The sequence below is a fragment of the Lynx rufus genome, unplaced genomic scaffold (assembly GCF_022079265.1).
Source record: "Lynx rufus isolate CCGP_SWC_20201006 ecotype Redwood Valley unplaced genomic scaffold, mLynRuf1.p SCAF_18, whole genome shotgun sequence".
NCBI lineage: Eukaryota > Metazoa > Chordata > Mammalia > Carnivora > Felidae > Lynx > Lynx rufus.
Window position 1 is genome coordinate 37,229,913 of NW_025814832.1, and position 17,172 is coordinate 37,247,084.

A 17,172-nucleotide genomic window follows, 5' to 3' on the forward strand; every position below is an offset into this window, starting at 1 on the left:
TGTGAAGTTAGCAGCTTTACAATAAAATCTCAGCAAATAAACATCCAACTTCAAGTAGAAGGGAAATTCGAGACGCCTAATATAATGAGCACTTTGAAGACTAGCATGTCACTTACTCTTTCATGGCGGTCCGTATCTTTATAAAAAGATGACATCACTATGTGATATTCTGAACAAGAAATCGTAGAACATTATCCATTATTTCTAACGATTGTGGCAAAGAAGGGAGAGAAAAATCAGATCTATTAACACATTTACTTTGAGATTTAGGAAGACACATATGGCAGTGGTAGAAATTAAGGGTTTTCGTATGTTAGGGGGATGGCTCACAAGAAATAATTATAAATCATGGTAAATCATAAAGGACAAATTACTACCTTTGTGGGGCTAGAAGAAAACAAGAAGTGGATGGTAGCCTAAACAACACTTTAAGGCAGCAATCTGTATCTATCAATATATTTAAGGTTTCAATCATGTATTCTTAAACTTTTTCTGGGATTACCTTTTTAAGGACAACTCCAATATGAAACGTTATCCAAGTATAACAGGTGTCTTTTTAAACAACTATTTCAGTCAATCTAATTTTCTTTTTATCTTGAAATTGTTTGTTCACACCCTGGATCTCAGGCATGGGTGGCTCTCTCTAGCCAAAGTAGCTAGAGATACATTCTTATATGCTTATAGTTTCGTTGCTCTCGAGATGTATATACATGAAAAATATTAAACACGTAAAGTAACTACACTAGAACAAGATACTACTATATGTTACCTATCTCAAAGCGAGGAAATTCAGTTAGCTTTCTCAGCAATTTCAATGCCTCCATCAACAAGGAAACTATTTTTACAAATAGGTCTTGGAGATTGCTATGTTGAATTAGATAATGCTTATTCAGTGGGAATTCTGCGTATTTTACTTATTCTGCAATTCTTTGAACTGAAAAGACCAATTGATGTTTACACTCAACCTGAACTTATTCTAGGATCTCTCATGAAAAAAACCACACAAAGCAGTTTGTTATTTCGCATATACAAAATGACCTGGATAGAAAGCGTATCTGTCTGAGGAAAGGAACATTAAGGTCATGTTAGTTTAAATGGTCAATAATTAACTACTGATTAATCAGAAACAAAGCTCTGCTATAACAGTTTGGCAAAGCATATGTCAAAATGGCAACCAAAGCCCCTTTTAAAAGCAACACCAGAAAATATCCACATTACACTGAATCATGAGGTTTTTCAAATCTTAAATAAAATCATTGTTAGATCAGGAAAGGAAAAAAAAAAAAAAACTTCAGCACAGACACTCTACAAATTCTATCAGCCAAAAGAATTTCTTTAAGGTAAAAAAAAAAAAGAAAATCTCAAGCAGCACTGAAATTAAAAAGCGAGATGAATTTAAAAAAAAAAAGTTCTGGCAAGAAAAAGGAAACACCTCAGAGTGATACAAAGAACAAAGAAGTAGAAAGACATCATGTGAACAATTAACTTCACTTAAAAGAAATCAGTACTAGAAGAAAAGGAAGCTGGTAATACTTGGCATCATCCAAGAGCTAACATCAAGGTTTCTTCAAAAAAAAAAGTTCCGTCTGAACACTAAGGATGAAACTAGCACTTAAGCTGTTTTCTCAGTCTGCTTTGTGTGCATTTGCTAACTACTACCCAAGGAATACCCAGACAGCATGAGCCACGCCTCGTTTCCACAGAAACTTACAAGGATTCCCCGGGTAAGACTCAATCAGGATCATTGCAACACTTTACACGCGCGTCAATGACAGATTCAAAGCTCAGCTGGAGATGGCAGTAAGTAACACCGAGGAAGAGTAAATGTGTTAGAAGACACATTCAAAACTGAATCTACAAGGGCAGTAGATGGAAACAATATCCAAATACTTGACCGGTTGTTAAGAACTATCAGGAAAGGAGGAACACTGGGACACAGCAGAGCAAGGAACTAATAAGTAGCTATTGTTTTTGGTTTTTTGGAAATAACTTCTTAGAACAGGGGTGTCACGACAACTCGGCAGCTTCCTTATCCCAAGCTGCCAACATCAGTATATTTATATAAAGTGGTGGGGTGTGCACCTGACCTCTTTAAATATAAATACAAATAAGTTAAAACTGATATTTTTTAAAGGTTCAAGTATGGAAAACAGAAAATTAGGCAATGACTCCATGACAAGGGATTAACTCAAAGCCCTGACATGCCAGTTCTGTCTTCGTAATTACCAAAATGCTCTGAAACATTTATCTGACTTGCACTGTGGGGGAGAATCACGGATGAAAAAATTATTGTTCAGAGACATCCTCCCGTCAGGAAGATCTGATTTTAATTTGGGCTCTATCTTGCGTTTCGTCACTGAGTCGAAATACAAAAACTTCTTGTGACTAAAGTTACGTTGAGCAAAATGTGACACAGTTAAAGGTGGCGGTCTGACATCAGACAGAGAAAATGTGGTGCCGTAAGTTGCTGGCTCTGTTTTCCAACTGTGATTTATACTAACCATTAACACGTCTACAGTCCACAGGTCTCCATCCACTGCCTCACATGGAGACTCACAGCCCATAAACGGAAGCCGCAGACAAATGATGTGCACCCACTCGGAGCAGAAAGAGCTGAAGGAAACAGGTGTTCTCCTTTTCCTGCAGGCTCACTAACCCTTAACTAAAGGCGTTCTCTTCTCCTAAATTGTCTAAGGATTACAGGGAGTTGGAGCTGGCCAACAGCAATAAAACTCCAGTCATAGAGGAGATGTGAGGAGTTTTCTTTAACCTTGCCACCACTTTTCAACCCCATTTCAAAAACTGTACTGTGAATACAGGATGGCCTATTCAAAAGTAGTCCTCCAAAAAAACTATTTTTGAATGGGTCATCAGGATTCACTGGTTCATCAGCAATGTTTCCGAACCTTACGTTATTTAAAAACAAAACCAAAACCAAACAAAAAGAACAACAACAAAAAAGTTATGTTGTAGTTTCAAGATTTCTCTGAAGTATAAAAAAGTAGGACTACCCAATCAGGAAAACAAGAAGGACATGCATTGTTTCAAGGGTGTTAGAAGACCACACGTTTTAAGAGGGTAAATGTTTTGCTTTGGATTTTACCGAAGTTCACTGAAAACAATTTTTAGACTGTAGAATATTTAAGATGGCTATTTAAATTTTATGTTTTTATACAAGTTCAGTGGGATTATAAGAATCGAAAGACATGAAAAACAAGGGTAGTTTTTTGCCCCAGATTTCGATGAATTTTGATACATGTTGGACAAATATCAGATTTCTTTTTAATGATGTTCCTCAAACAAAACAGTTAGCAAAATATTTGAATTGCCATGAATAATGTCACATTTTAATGTAAACATCAAATAAGGTACCAAAATTTTTACTGGAGGGGGGAAAAAAAAAAACAAACCTTAAAGCGGCACAATTCTTTATACCACTGGGGGGGGGGGGGGGGAGAAAGCCAGATTACAAACATTTACACATGCATAGTGAGAAAAAAAGGATTTTACTAAATTCACGCATTTTTAAAATAGTTATCAAGTCTACTAAGCACCAACAATCCTAAAAATTTTTCAGCTTCATGATTTGTTTAAAAAAAAAAACACACACACACACACACACTATCAAATTAACGTTAAAAACAAGCTTGAAGTACAGCTTGTCCAAAAAATAACTAACTATGCCAATGTTTTTTCATGTTACAAAAAACAGTGGCATACAAGATACATCTGCAAAGAATGCCTTTAACTCTATCCTACAGTGGATGGAGATTACAACAGCACATCATACAGAGTCTAAAACTATAAAAGTTTTAGAATGCAGCATCTTGTCACAAAAAAAAAAAAAAACTGATAAAACTTAAAGTATTTAGAAGATGCTGCCCCTTTATTTTAAAAAATTTTAAATGAATTTAAGCAAAAATAACATACATTTGTACATCAACTGGCCATTTCTGGTACAGAAACCCAGCATATGGTAATATTATTGAATAAATGTAAATGCTACTTACAATTTTTTTTCTTTTTAAATACATTTTAGACAAAGTTTTTTTTTCTTTTTTTTTTTTATAGTTGCACAATTAACTCTTAGCTGCTAGCTTGATGCAAACATATGTAACAATACACAAATTTAAAAATATTTTTTATTCTACATAAAAGCTGTCAAAAGACACGTCAAAAATGCAAAATAATGGAATATACTTTTAAAAAATTAGTTGCAAGTCTAGCAGCAAAGCAATTAAGTGAGAACATATTTAATATTAAAACAAAGGGAACTGTGCATCTATAGAGGAAGTCCAACTATCTTAATTCTATTGATATAAACAGAAATCAAAACATTCGCCCTGGAGGGGGAAAAAAAGTGATTATTTAAAATAGGAGTAAAAGCCATTGCTGCCTGATGAGCTCCCCAGGCTGAGTTCCTGGAACAGAGACAGAGGGTCGCTACTCTTCTTGGCCTGCTCAGGCTGGGGCCTGGGCTTGGGAGGGGCCCGCAAAGCGCTGGCGTAGGACATGGCGGGCTTGCTGCCCCCCGAGCTCTGCTGGCTACCGCTGCTGGCCGACTCCGCGATCTGCTTGTTGGGCATGAGTGGGGGGAACTGGCCGAGATGCTGCAGCACATTATAGTTGAAGGAACTGGACGCCTCGAGGCTCTCGGACTTCAGCTGATCCTCAGGGGGTCTGACGGTCTTGGGTGGTGGAACTAGAAGCGGAGAAGAGCGACACGGCTTTAAGGGCACGCCTGGCAATGCTGACGCATCTCGTTAGCTCGGCGTGTCACAACTGGCTCTTGTCCCCAGGAGCTCCGTGACGGTACAGCCCTGGGGACAGTCAAGTTCTGCCACAGAACGTTGAAGTCACAACACATCGAATCAAACTTCTGAATCTTAACAATGCTTGCAAAAGAACTGACTACGTAAACTGGAATAGCTAACGTATAAAAACGGAAGGTCAAACCTGAAGGTTTGCTTCGCAAAACTAATTTTATAATGGTACACCTTGATATTTGATATGTTAACTGCTCAACTCTGAATATGGGAACGTACACGTTCTTTCTTAAATAAAAAGGAGCTGTATATGCTGACTCCTGGTCAAAATACCTTTTATTTTTAACCTAGGTAATAGTAACACTCGATTCCATTTCTTAAAAATGCTCTCTTTTCTTGTAATATATAAATAAACACAGGGTAAGGTAGGGGAGAAACTATAAATTTTACTTCACATTTCCTATATGTAATCTAATTTTTTTTTTTAATTTTTTTTCAACGTTTATTTATTTTTGGGACAGAGAGAGACAGAGCATGAACGGGGGAGGGGCAGAGAGAGAGGGAGACACAGAATCGGAAACAGGCTCCAGGCTCCGAGCCATCAGCCCAGAGCCCGACGCGGGGCTCGAACTCACGGACCGCGAGATCGTGACCTGGCTGAAGTTGGACGCTTAACCGACTGCGCCACCCAGGCGCCCCTATGTAATCTAATTTTTAACATCCTTTAAAACTTGACCCCACTCAAACAGAACTACCCTGCGACCCAGCAACTAAAACTACTAGGTATTTATCCAAGGGATACAAGAGTGCTTTTTCAAAGGGGGACGTGTACTCCGATGTTTATAGCAGCCCTATCAACAATAGCCAAATTATGGAAAGAGCCCAAATGTCCACTGACTGATGAATGGATAAAGAAGACGTGGTATTTCTACAATGGAGTATTACTTGGCAATCAAAAAGAATGGAATCTTGCCATCTGCAACAACGTGGATGGAACTGGAGTATATTATGCTAAGTGAAATAAGTCAGAGAAAGATAAGTTTCATATGACTTCACTCATATGTGGAATTTAAGGTACAAAACAGATGAACACAAAGGAAGGGAAACAAAAATAATATAAAAACAGGGAGGGAGATAAACCATAAGAGACTCTTAAATACAGAGAACAAACTGAGAGTTGCTCGAGGGGTTGTGGGTGGGGGGATGGGCCAAATGGGCAAGAGGCATTAAGGAGGACACTTGTTGGGATGAGCATTAGGTGTTATATGTGAGTGATGAATCACTAAATTCTATTCCTGAAATCATTATTACACTTTATGCTAACAACTTGGATGTAAATTTAAAAAAAACAATAATGGCGCCTGGGTGGCTTAGTCGTTGAGCGTCTGACTTCGGCTCAGGTCAGGATCTCGCGGTCCGTGGGTTCGAGCCCCACGTCGGGCTCTGTGCTGACAGCTCAGAGCCTGGAACCTGCTTCGGATTCTGTGTCTCCCTCTCTCTCTGCCCCTGCCCTGCTTGTGCTCAGTCTCTCAAAAAGTAAATAAACATTAAAAAAATAAAATAAAATTTGACCCCACTCTTCCTAATTTTATTGTCCACTAAACCATGACTTACTCAGGTTTTTCCAATCCTTTAAATGTTTAAATAATTTTCCCTCTACTCTTCTAGGTTCTTGTCTGAGACAGTCCCTACAGTAAGACAGCTGAACAGGAGAAAAACAAACAAATGTTTAATAAACATGTATACCTTCTGTATACATGAGGGAGATCCAGGAAAACCGAATAACTCCCTGAAATGGCCCAAACCAGCAACTAAAATGACATGTCCAGCTAAAGACAAAAGATCTTGGGTGTGTGAGGCAGTTACATGAGAATACCAGGAAAAGCACAGTGAACAAGGTTGTTATGCAGGGTAAGTTAACTTAAGGGTAAATTGTTTTCTCCATTGATAGTTTCTAGAAATTTAGAACGATCCTCTTCCTGGTGCAGAGAGGGAGACATTCTTACAAATAGAGACCTCCCTTGTAAATGTAAAATGTCTCTTACCAAAGGGTAACTTTCACCCAGTTTTCAGAGCTTCTGTGTCTGTAGTTTCTTAAAAATAATCATCCTGAGGGGCGCCTGGGTGGCGCAGTCGGTTAAGCGTCCGACTTCAGCCAGGTCACCATCTCGTGGTCCGTGAGTTCGAGCCCCGCATCGGGCTCTGGGCTGATGGCTCAGAGCCTGGAGCCTGCTTCCGATTCTGTGTCTCCCTCTCTCTCTGCCCCTCCCCCATTCATGCTCTGTCTCTCTCTGTCCCAAAAATAAATAAATGTTGAAAAAAAAAAAATTAAAAAAAAAAAAATAATCATCCTGAAATAATCTTTATGCCAAAGAGCATGTTTGGGGGCAGTAAATTCTGTTCTCCCTCACTGACATTGTACTGGATTATAATCATAATACACATTCACTGAGGATAATTTGAAAGTTACAGAAAAGGCCAAAGAGGAAAAGAAGTCAGTTATACCAGAGATAAGCCTTAAGTTGGTGTTTTTTCCTAACCACATCATATAACACAGATACTTCATAACTTATTTAAGTAACCTCTCATTTTTATTTTTTATTTTTAAATGTGTATTTATTTATTTTGAGAGAGAGAGAGAGTGAGTGAGTGAGAGAGACCAAGCAAGCATGTGTGAGCAGGGGAGAGACAGAGAGAGAGGGAGAGACAGAATCCCAAGCAGGTTTCATGCTGTCAGCACAGAGCCTGACATGGGGCTGGAACCCACAAAACTGTGAGATCGTGACCTGAGCTGAAATCGAGAGTCAGATGCTTAACCAACTAAGCCACCCAAGTGCCCCAAAGTAACCACTGTGGAGCCTGCTTGGGATTCTGTCTCCTCTCTCTCTGCTCCTCCCCTGCTCGTGCTGTCTCTGTCTCTCTCAAAATGAATAACTAAACCGAAAACACAACAAAAAACAAAACAAAACAAAAAAACCTTTAAAAATTCATAAAATTCTTCAAAATTAGTTTAAACTACCTAACATCTTTCTAGAACATTTCCCACTTCTCCATCTAAATGTCATTGATTTTTGTGGGGGAAAAAAATGCTTTTAAAAGCACTAGTTTAACAAACATACCATGATGAATCATTAAATTCTACTCCTGAAATGTACATTACACTATATGTTAACTACCTAGAATTTAAATAAAAACTTACAACATAAAAAAATAAAAACCTCACCAAATATTTCAATATAACAGCAGACTGTACTGTCTAACACAATACATAAAATAAACATCTTATTGATTGTTCAAGAACTTACTATTTTTACTTACTTTACTAAGATTTATTATTTAACCATGTTCTCATTTTCAGGACAACAATTAAATATTTTCAACTAAATAATCCATACAAAACAGTTCTAACTTAATGCCTACATTCTTATTTAACCATGAGTTCAAGATTTTTATTAATATGACTTACCACATATATTCCAGATAAGAGAAACTATTCTTTAAAACTATTACTAATCTGACAACCAATGATGTTATTCAATGTTGTCTATCTCATCTTAAATTTTCATCTGTACGTTAATAGGGAATGTCTGATAGAGTACTACGTACGGTCCCCAAGATAAGTGAAAAGAACTCAAACACATCCGTATGTTGGGAGAAGTGAAGCCTATCCGGCGGCCCGGTTGACATCACCAGGTGTAAAGGCTGAGCCGTGTGACTGGACCACCCACAACCTCATGGGCACAAGACCTATTTTCATTATCTCCTTAGTCAGCAGGCATTCACTGAGAACTTGGAAGTGCGATCAGTGACAAAATGGGAAATCCAACGTTCAAGAAGGTCAAAGACGTGGTTCTTTGCTCTCGGGATGAAAATTGAGAAAATATGGCCATATGGGACACAATGACCACTTTTAAATTCTTAATCAAAATGACATAAACAGTTTTCTTCAGGAAGTCTCAAGTCTCAAACTTCAGAAAAAAATTTCCCACGTGGTAATTATTCCCCTTCTGACCCACGACAGGCAATGGCTGCACTCCTCTAAAACTGAATCAATAAATGAATACTGATAGTGGTGCTTCAGAAGACTTGTGGTCTTGAGCTCATTTTTTAATACTTTAACTGTTACTTTCAACAAAAGAATACTACAATTTGTCTACCAGTAATGACAAAATAGTAATTGTATATTTGTGGAAAAGATACCATAAAATGACATGCACTTTGGACAGTTATTTAGGAACTTTCTACCTTATCAGCTCAAGTCAGGTTTTCATTGATTTTGGCCATTATCCTAAAATTTAGGTGGAAAAAAGAGAGAGAGAGAATGAGAGAGAGAGAGAGAGAGAGAGAGAGAGAGAGAGAGAGAGAAAGGATGTTGTCTTTAAAGTAAGTTATAATAGGGGCGCCTGGGTGGCTCAGTTGGTTGAGCATCCGACTCAGCTCAGGTCATGATCTCAGGGTTCATGGGTCTGAGCCCCACGTCGGGCTCTGTGCTGACAGCTCAGAGCCTGGAGCCTGCTTCCGATTCTGTGTCTCCCTCTCTCTCAGCCCCTCCTCTGCTCACGCTCTGTCAGTCTCTCTCTCTCAAAAGTAAGTAAACGTTCAAAAAAACGTTTTTAATAAATAAAGACAACGAAGTTATAACAAAACAACCAAAAAGTAACAAGGGCCACCTGGGTGGCTCGGTCAGTTAAACGTCAGACTTCATCTTAGCTCAGGTCAGGATCTTGTGGTTCGTGGGATCCAGCATGGAGCCTACTTGGGACTCTCTCCCTCTCTCTGGCTCTCCTCTCCCCCACTTGTGCACATGCATACACACTTTCACTCTCAAAATAAATAAATAAAACATCAAAAAAAAAATCCTTATTACTGATTTTGTAAATGAGATGCTTCTCAATTAATACACGGCAGGTATTAATGAATGTCTTAACAATTAAAATCACAATGTGTCTTTCCAGGAAACAAAACCAAAATCTTTTTAATGCTTTTGTCCTACCAAGTCTATTGTTCTAAAAATATGTTTGTATGGTACATACTCAAAAATGGGCCAGTTGCAGAAACAATAGATTCACATGCTAAGAATGAACAAAATTAAATCCCAATACAAAGATTAAGGCTACCAGGGCAGAAATTCACCCAACAAAGATCACAGGCTTATTCACAAAGATCAATGTCTACAGCCTACAAAGAGAAGGCTACAGGTTAGAGAACTCCAACAGTATCATTTGTTTCCATACATTTAATATCTTTTAAAAAAGAGGGAACAGAGAAAGGATAAAAGTGCATCTATCTGCAGTCAAGGCTAAAGACTTTAGACTTCCTACCCAACAACATAAGAGCCTTGTCCATTCCAATGCCATTCTATGCCTTTTTTTTTTTTTTTCCTCTTGAAGCTTTAGATTTCTCAGTTCATTAGAATATAAGGAAATAACACAGGATTTCTAAATCTCAACATGCTGGACTTTATTGGTTTCTCTCGTGGCCAAACTCTATTGTATAGCAAACTGTCAATGACTTTACTGACAATAAATCCTTGGAAACTGATGTTGACCCAACCAACTCCCGCCCCTAATCCTGGGGAGAAAACAAACAAACAAACAAAAAACAAAATCCAGAAAACAAACTTTTCCCAAGCAAAGGTGATTCTATTTAGAAATTTAAATTTAGAATTTAGATTAAATTAGAATTAGAATTAAATTTAGAAATTCAAATTCCATTACTTCTTTCATTCATGTGCACAGGTAAAAATGATCCAATCGATGAGCTCCCCAGAGACAGATCTACTTCCCTTTCAGACCATAAATATGGACAACACTGTATGGCCTGAGACACACCTATGAACTTTGAGCATTAAATATGATTCAAAGGGGGGCGCCTGGGTGGCGCAGTCGGTTAAGCGTCCGACTTCAGCCAGGTCACGATCTCGCGGTCCGTGAGTTCGAGCCCCGCGTCGGGCTCTGGGCTGATGGCTCAGAGCCTGGAGCCTGTTTCCGATTCTGTGTCTCCCTCTCTCTCTGCCCCTCGCCCGTTCATGCTCTGTCTCTCTCTGTCCCAAAAATAAATAAACGTTGAAAAAAAAAAAATATGATTCAAAGATAATAATATAAATGGGGGGGAGGGGGCGCGGGAAGAAGAAGAAAAACTCCATAAATATCCAGGAGCCAAGCAGTCAAAAACTGCAGTTTTAACAACGCACCAATTCTGTCTTACCTATCAACTCTCTGGGTTGAGCTGTCCTGCTGGGTCCATTACACGGAATGTTCTGATAGGGGGTAGATGAGGTGGTGTTTACCCAGGACTCCGGGGATGAAAAGTTGAAAGAAGATTGGCTACTATGGTCCTGAAGCTCTTTATACTGAGCAAGACTGTCTTGAGGAGTGCTTACTTCTTCAGAACAAGGCTGGACTGAGCTAGATGAGATTCTTCTTTGGTACAAGGGCCGACCAGGTCCTCTGGGTTCATACTACACAAAGAAAAAGGAGAGTTCATGAATTAGTGGAACTTACACCGCCTCCCCCTTCAGTACACAGCAATCCCACTGTATGAAACAGCAGTTCTCAAAGTACTCTCTTCTGTCACTATCACCCCTCCCCACCACCCTGCCCCAAAAAGCCTCCTGCACTCTGGACACGGTGTTCAGGAGACCTGGGTTTAAAACTCAGTTCGGGCCCTTAGCAGGTAGTCCTATGATAACACACATCTAATTTCTGGTTCTGGGGGCACCTGGGTGACTCAGTCGGGTAAGCATCTGACTTTGGCTCGAGTCATGATCTCACGGTTCGTGGGTTCGAGCCCCACGTCAGGCTCGGCGCTAACCGCTCAGAGCCTGGAGCCTGCTTCCGATTCTGTCTCTGTGTCTCTCTGCCTCTCCCCTGCCCCAAATAAATACCTATTTTAAAAAATTAAAATAATAATAATTTCTGGTCTGTAAAATACGGAGCTGAACTACCTGTCCTCAGTTCTAAAACTCTATTACCGTCTTAGGGAACATTAGATTAAGAATGAAGAAACGTATCTGCTCAATATTAAATGGGGGAAATTACAGTCACAGTCAATTAAACCACGGCCACCTTGAATGGCAACCCATTCTAGATTTCTCTCTTGTGCCAAATCTTCACAGCCTCCCGATTTATTATTCCTCAGACTTAATGGCAAGACAGGACTCCTCAAGCCCAACGTGAAGTACTCCTGATCTGGGTCACTGCGTGTGTGTCCTTTCAACACAGTCTTCAACGGACACAGAACATTACTTTCTTCAAAGCAATCCTTTATAGGTGTGAAGCCCAATTAACTTACTGCTGGTATTTTCTCCTCCCTGAACTGCACAACCCAGATCCCTTTAACCCTCTCAACAAGACCCACTGCCAGCCATTTCAAGACTGTTGACTGTTCCCCACGCCCTCCGACCGCTGTGACCGATATTCAATCTCCATTCTGGTGGCAAGGCTGTATGAGTGGCAGTTTTAGGTATGCAGCCTCAGCCTAGAGCCAGACTATCTGGGTTAGACCTCAGGCTGCATTTACCAGCCAGGCGTCGCCTGGGCAATTGACCTTAACTCCTGGGAGCTTTGTCTGTAAACATGGCTTCGTTACCCACAGGACCTGCCTCTCAGGATTGTGGTTAAGAATTAAACGAGTTCAGCATGTACAGTATTCAGAACTGTTCCTGGCACAGGAAGGGCTTGTTGTCATACAAGTGCTTTAATGTAACATATAAAGATAAGATTCCACGTAGATCTTAAATGACAGAATGAGATGGACTTTTTATTGCCCCCTCCCCCTCCTTCTCAATAGTAATTATTATTAAGTTTGTGATCATTATGCTTCTGAGGAATCTTTTATTTTTTTTATGTTTGTTTATTTTTGACAGAGAGAGAGACAGAGCATGAACAGGGGAGGGGCAGAGAGAGAGGGAGACACAGAATCCGAAGCAGACTCCAGGCTCTGAGCTGTCAGCACAGAGCCCGATGCAGGGCTCAAACTCACAGACCGTGAGATCCTGACCTGAGCTGAATGAAGTCGGACGCTCAACCGACTGAGCCACCCAGGTGCCCCTGAATCTTTCTTTTACCATTACTGTTAGCAATAACTGGAAATCAGGAACTGAAAATTAGATTACAAAGAAGAGAAAGAGATGAATTAACACAGTAATAGCAGTTTGTTTGTTGGGAATATAAGCACAAACAGATATTGTCGGGCCAGTTAAATAAATGCAGGAAAGCGTGGGTATAAGCACTGTGAGGAGAAAGTCTTCCTAGATGAACTACTAGAATATAAAGCAAGGGAGGGAAGGGGTCTGGACTGGCTGCCATTATTCAGAAGGGCAGGAAAGGACGGGAGGAGAGCAATTTTCTCACTATTAAACAATGAGCACCCAAGTCATTTCTTCATTTCCAAAGTTTTAGCTACTTTGGGGCACCTGGGTGGCTTAGTTAAGTGTCCACCTCTTGATTTTGGCTCAGGTCATGGTCTCATGCCCCAGCTGACAGCATGGAGTCGGCCTGGGATTCTCTGTCTCCCTCTCTTTCTGCTCCTCCTGTGTGCTCTTTCTTTCTCTCTCAAAATTAAACAAATATTTATGAATGAATGAATGAATGAATGAATGAATGCAACTTGTATCAATGATCATTCTGAATTTGATTCTGGTTTTCTAGAATATTAGCCATCCTGTCAACTGTGAGTTTAATCAGCACATTTGAAATTTCTTTGTCTAGGTCATTGAATTACGATGCTGAGTAGAATAACCTTTCTAAACTGCTTTATGTTCTCTAAGGCTAGGCAATCCCTGAATGATTGATCATTCATTGATCATGATTGATCACAACAGCGTGTGCAGTATGTCTTTTTTATCAAGGTTTGTTACGAAGATCATCAGCTCCTAGAATCAAAATGAAGTGTTTCTTTGTGTTACCATGCCTTGAGTGTTTAGTAAACAGAGCCACAATGTGTGGGAAATCACATTCTAAAGTATTTACGTGTGAATATGAAAGTAAAAACAACTAACATCTGTTATGGGCTCAGAAAGAACAGGTTACAATAAATTCCCCGGGGATACACAACATTAAGGATATTCATATGAACTTCAGGCATTAACGTTATAAGCCTTTTTTCATTAAATAATAAACATACGTGCACTGGTGGTATAAACAATACCTTTTTACAATGAATAGACACATAGACCACAAGGAGTGCCTAGGTGGCTTGGTCGGTTAAGCGTCTGACTCTTGATTTCAGCTCAGGTCTTGAGCTTGCGGTTCTTGAGTTCGAACCCCGTATCGGGCTCCCCGCTGACAGCGTGAAGCCTGCTTGGGATTCTCTCTCTCTGCCCCTCCCCCACTGTGTTGGCTCTCTTTCTCTCAAAATAAATAAACTTTAAAAGTCTTAAAATGGGGCGCCTGGGTGGCGCAGTCGGTTAAGCGTCCGACTTCAGCCAGGTCACGATCTCGCGGTCCGTGAGTTCGAGCCCCGCGTCAGGCTCTGGGCTGATGGCTTGGAGCCTGGAGCCTGTTTCCGATTCTGTGTCTCCCTCTCTCTCTGCCCCTCCCCCGTTCATGCTCTGTCTCTCTCTGTCCCAAAATAAATAAAAAACGTTGAAAAAAAAATTAAAAAAAAAAAAAAAGTCTTAAAATAAAATGAGGAAAACTAAAAATCACAAACCAACAGAAAGGGTGATATGAAAGGAGGCAATATTCAATTAAGGTTTTTAAAAGATGTGTATCATTTGTATCTTTCGACTGAAATTCAAAAACCAATCACACAGTTGACATGCAGAGCAGGAGTTGTGCAATACTGGGTAACATATTTATAATGGTTCCTAAGCGACTATTGACAAAGATGAATGTGCAGATGGAATATGAAATTCAATTTCAAATCACATCATGAATATGATTGATCCTTGATGTCAGAAAAAGAACAAAAACTTAAAATTATTTTTAAAAAGCCTACTGGTACATCTATTTCATACAACATGGATGAAGGTAACGTATGAAAATATGATTTGCTTCTTTGGATCTGTCCTGAAAGGAATTTGAGTAAAGGCAGAGAAATCTTGATGACAACTGAAAATAAATGGCTTATATACCAAACAAATTACATTTTAGCGGTTCTGCAGTTTTCAGCATACGAATCCTGTACACATTTTGTTAGCTTTAAACCTATTTCATTTTTCTTTGGGCTATTTGTAAATGGTATTGGCTTGTACATTTTGGTTCCCAATTATACATTGCTAATATACAGAAATGACATCAGTTTGTGGGTGTTGGCTGTATATCCTGTAACCTTGCTATATTCATGTTAGTCACAGGATTTTTGTTGGTTTGTTTTCTGGATAGATTCCTTGGGTTTTCCCACACTGACAATCATGTCATCTTTAAACAGGGACAGTTTTATTTCCTCCTTTCTAATCCCTTTGTCTTTTATTCTTTTTCTTGCCTTACTGCTTTGGTTAAGATTTCCAGTACAATGTTAAATAGGAGTGTTGAGAGCAAACATTTTACCTTGTTCCTAGTTATTTATTTATTTATTTATTTATTTATTTTTATTTATTTATTTAGATGTTTATTTATTTTTGAAAGAGAGAGACAGCGTGACCAGGGGAGGGGCAAAGAGAGAGGACACAGGGACACAGGGTCCAAAGCAGGCTCCAGGCTCTGAGCTGTCAGCACAGAGCCCGACGGGGGGCCCAAACTCACCAACCATGAGATCATGACCTGAGCCGAAGTCAGATGCTTAACCAACTGAGCTACCCAAGCACCCCTCTTGCTCCTAGTTTTAAAGAGAAAGCATTCATCTCTGCCATTAAATATGATGGTAGCTGTGGGATTTTTACAGGTGCTCTTTAACAGGTTGAGGAATTTCCCTTCAAGTTCCAGTTTGCTAAGAGCTTTTATGCATCACGGACATCAAATGTATGTGGCTTTCTGGGTTTTGGGGGGGGGGGGGCGTGTATCTCTTGATATAATCATGTGATTTTTCGCTTTACACAGTATGGTGGATTATACTTATTTATTTTCAAATACTGAACCAGTTTTGCATTCTGGGAATAAGCCCTGAAGTGGTCATACTGTATTATTCTTTTTTATTTTATTTTTATTTTTTTACTAAAAAAATTTTTTTTAATGTTTATTTTTGAGAAAGAGAGAGATACAGAGTGCAAGCGGGGGAGGGTCAGAGAGGGAGACACAGAATTTGAAGCAGGCTCCAGGCTCTGTGCTGTCAGCACAGAGCCCAACGTGGGGCTTAAACTCACAGACCACTACATCATGACCTAAGCCGAAGTCAGATGTTTAACGGACTGGGCCACCCAGGCTCCCCTGTATTATTCTTTTTTATATACTGAATTCAATACACTTAAGTTTCGTTGAGGATATCTGCATCAGTGTTCACAAATATAAGTCTAAAGTGATGCCTGGGTGGCTCAGTCTGTTGAGTGTCTGACTTCAGTGACTTCAGCCCAGGTCAAGATCTTGTGGGTCATGGGTTCAAGCCCCACATTGGGCTCTGTGCTGACAGCTCAGAGTCTGGAGCCTGCTTTGGATTCTGTGTCTCCCTCTCTCTCTGCTCCTCTCCTGCTTGTGCTCGGTCTGTCTGTCTCTCTCAAAAATAAAAAAAATTTAAGTTACATATATATATATATATATATATATATATATATATATATATATTTGTATGTTTATATATATGTATATATCTGTAGTTCTTCCCTATATGTACTGGATTTGTCTAGTTCTGGTATCAAAGTAATGCTGGCCATATATAAGTATTTCCTTCTCTTCCATTCTCTGGAGAAGACTGTGTAAATTGGTGGTATTTCTTCTCTAACATGTTTGGAGGAATTCAAATAGTAAGCTATCTGGGCCTGAAGAATTCTTCTTTGGTAGGTTTTTAAACTACAAATTCAGGGTCTTTGATAGTCAATAAATATTTAACAAAAGAATTAAAATGTTGAAAGTTGAATACCGTATTTTCTATTTAATTCTCTCAAGATTTGAGTAAGAAATTCTGGACTTTGCACTCTTACTTAGGCACTACTTACTTCAAATTAGCTCCTCATAAGGTTATCATCTTTTGTTTAAAGCAATGTGCTATTAGTTTCATAGAGAGGTACAGAGTAACCCAGAAAGAAAGAAACTAGAAAAGAGGGAGGAGAGGAGTATCCCTGTTTCAGTATTCCTGAAAACAATCAATATTGGGACGCCTGGGTGGCTCAGTCGGTTCAGCATGGGACTCTTGGTTTCGGCTCAGGTCATGATCTCACAGCTCGTGAGTTTGGGCTCTGTGCTGGCGGTGCGGAGCCTGTTTGGGATTCTCTCTCATATTCTCTCTCTCCCCTCCCCCCCTTACTTGGGTACACATGCTCTCTCTCAAAATAAATAAACATTTAAAGGAAGAAAACAATCAATATTAGCAA

General features: G+C 39.5%; 1 protein-coding gene across 7 annotated transcripts in view; it reads right to left on the reverse strand.

The window, feature by feature from the left end:
* Positions 1-3,259: 3,259 nt before the first annotated feature.
* The window catches only part of HELZ (helicase with zinc finger), a 155,229-nt gene continuing 141,316 nt past the window's right edge, over positions 3,260-17,172 (reverse strand). For all 7 annotated transcript variants that reach the window (XM_047081555.1, XM_047081556.1, XM_047081552.1 and 4 more), the window contains 2 exons: positions 10,974-11,226; positions 3,260-4,702 (listed from right to left, as the gene is read on the reverse strand). In XM_047081555.1, coding sequence (XP_046937511.1) covers positions 4,365-4,702; positions 10,974-11,226 — 591 coding nt within the window. In that variant the 3' untranslated portion in view covers positions 3,260-4,364. The remainder of the gene's footprint in view (positions 4,703-10,973; positions 11,227-17,172) is intronic.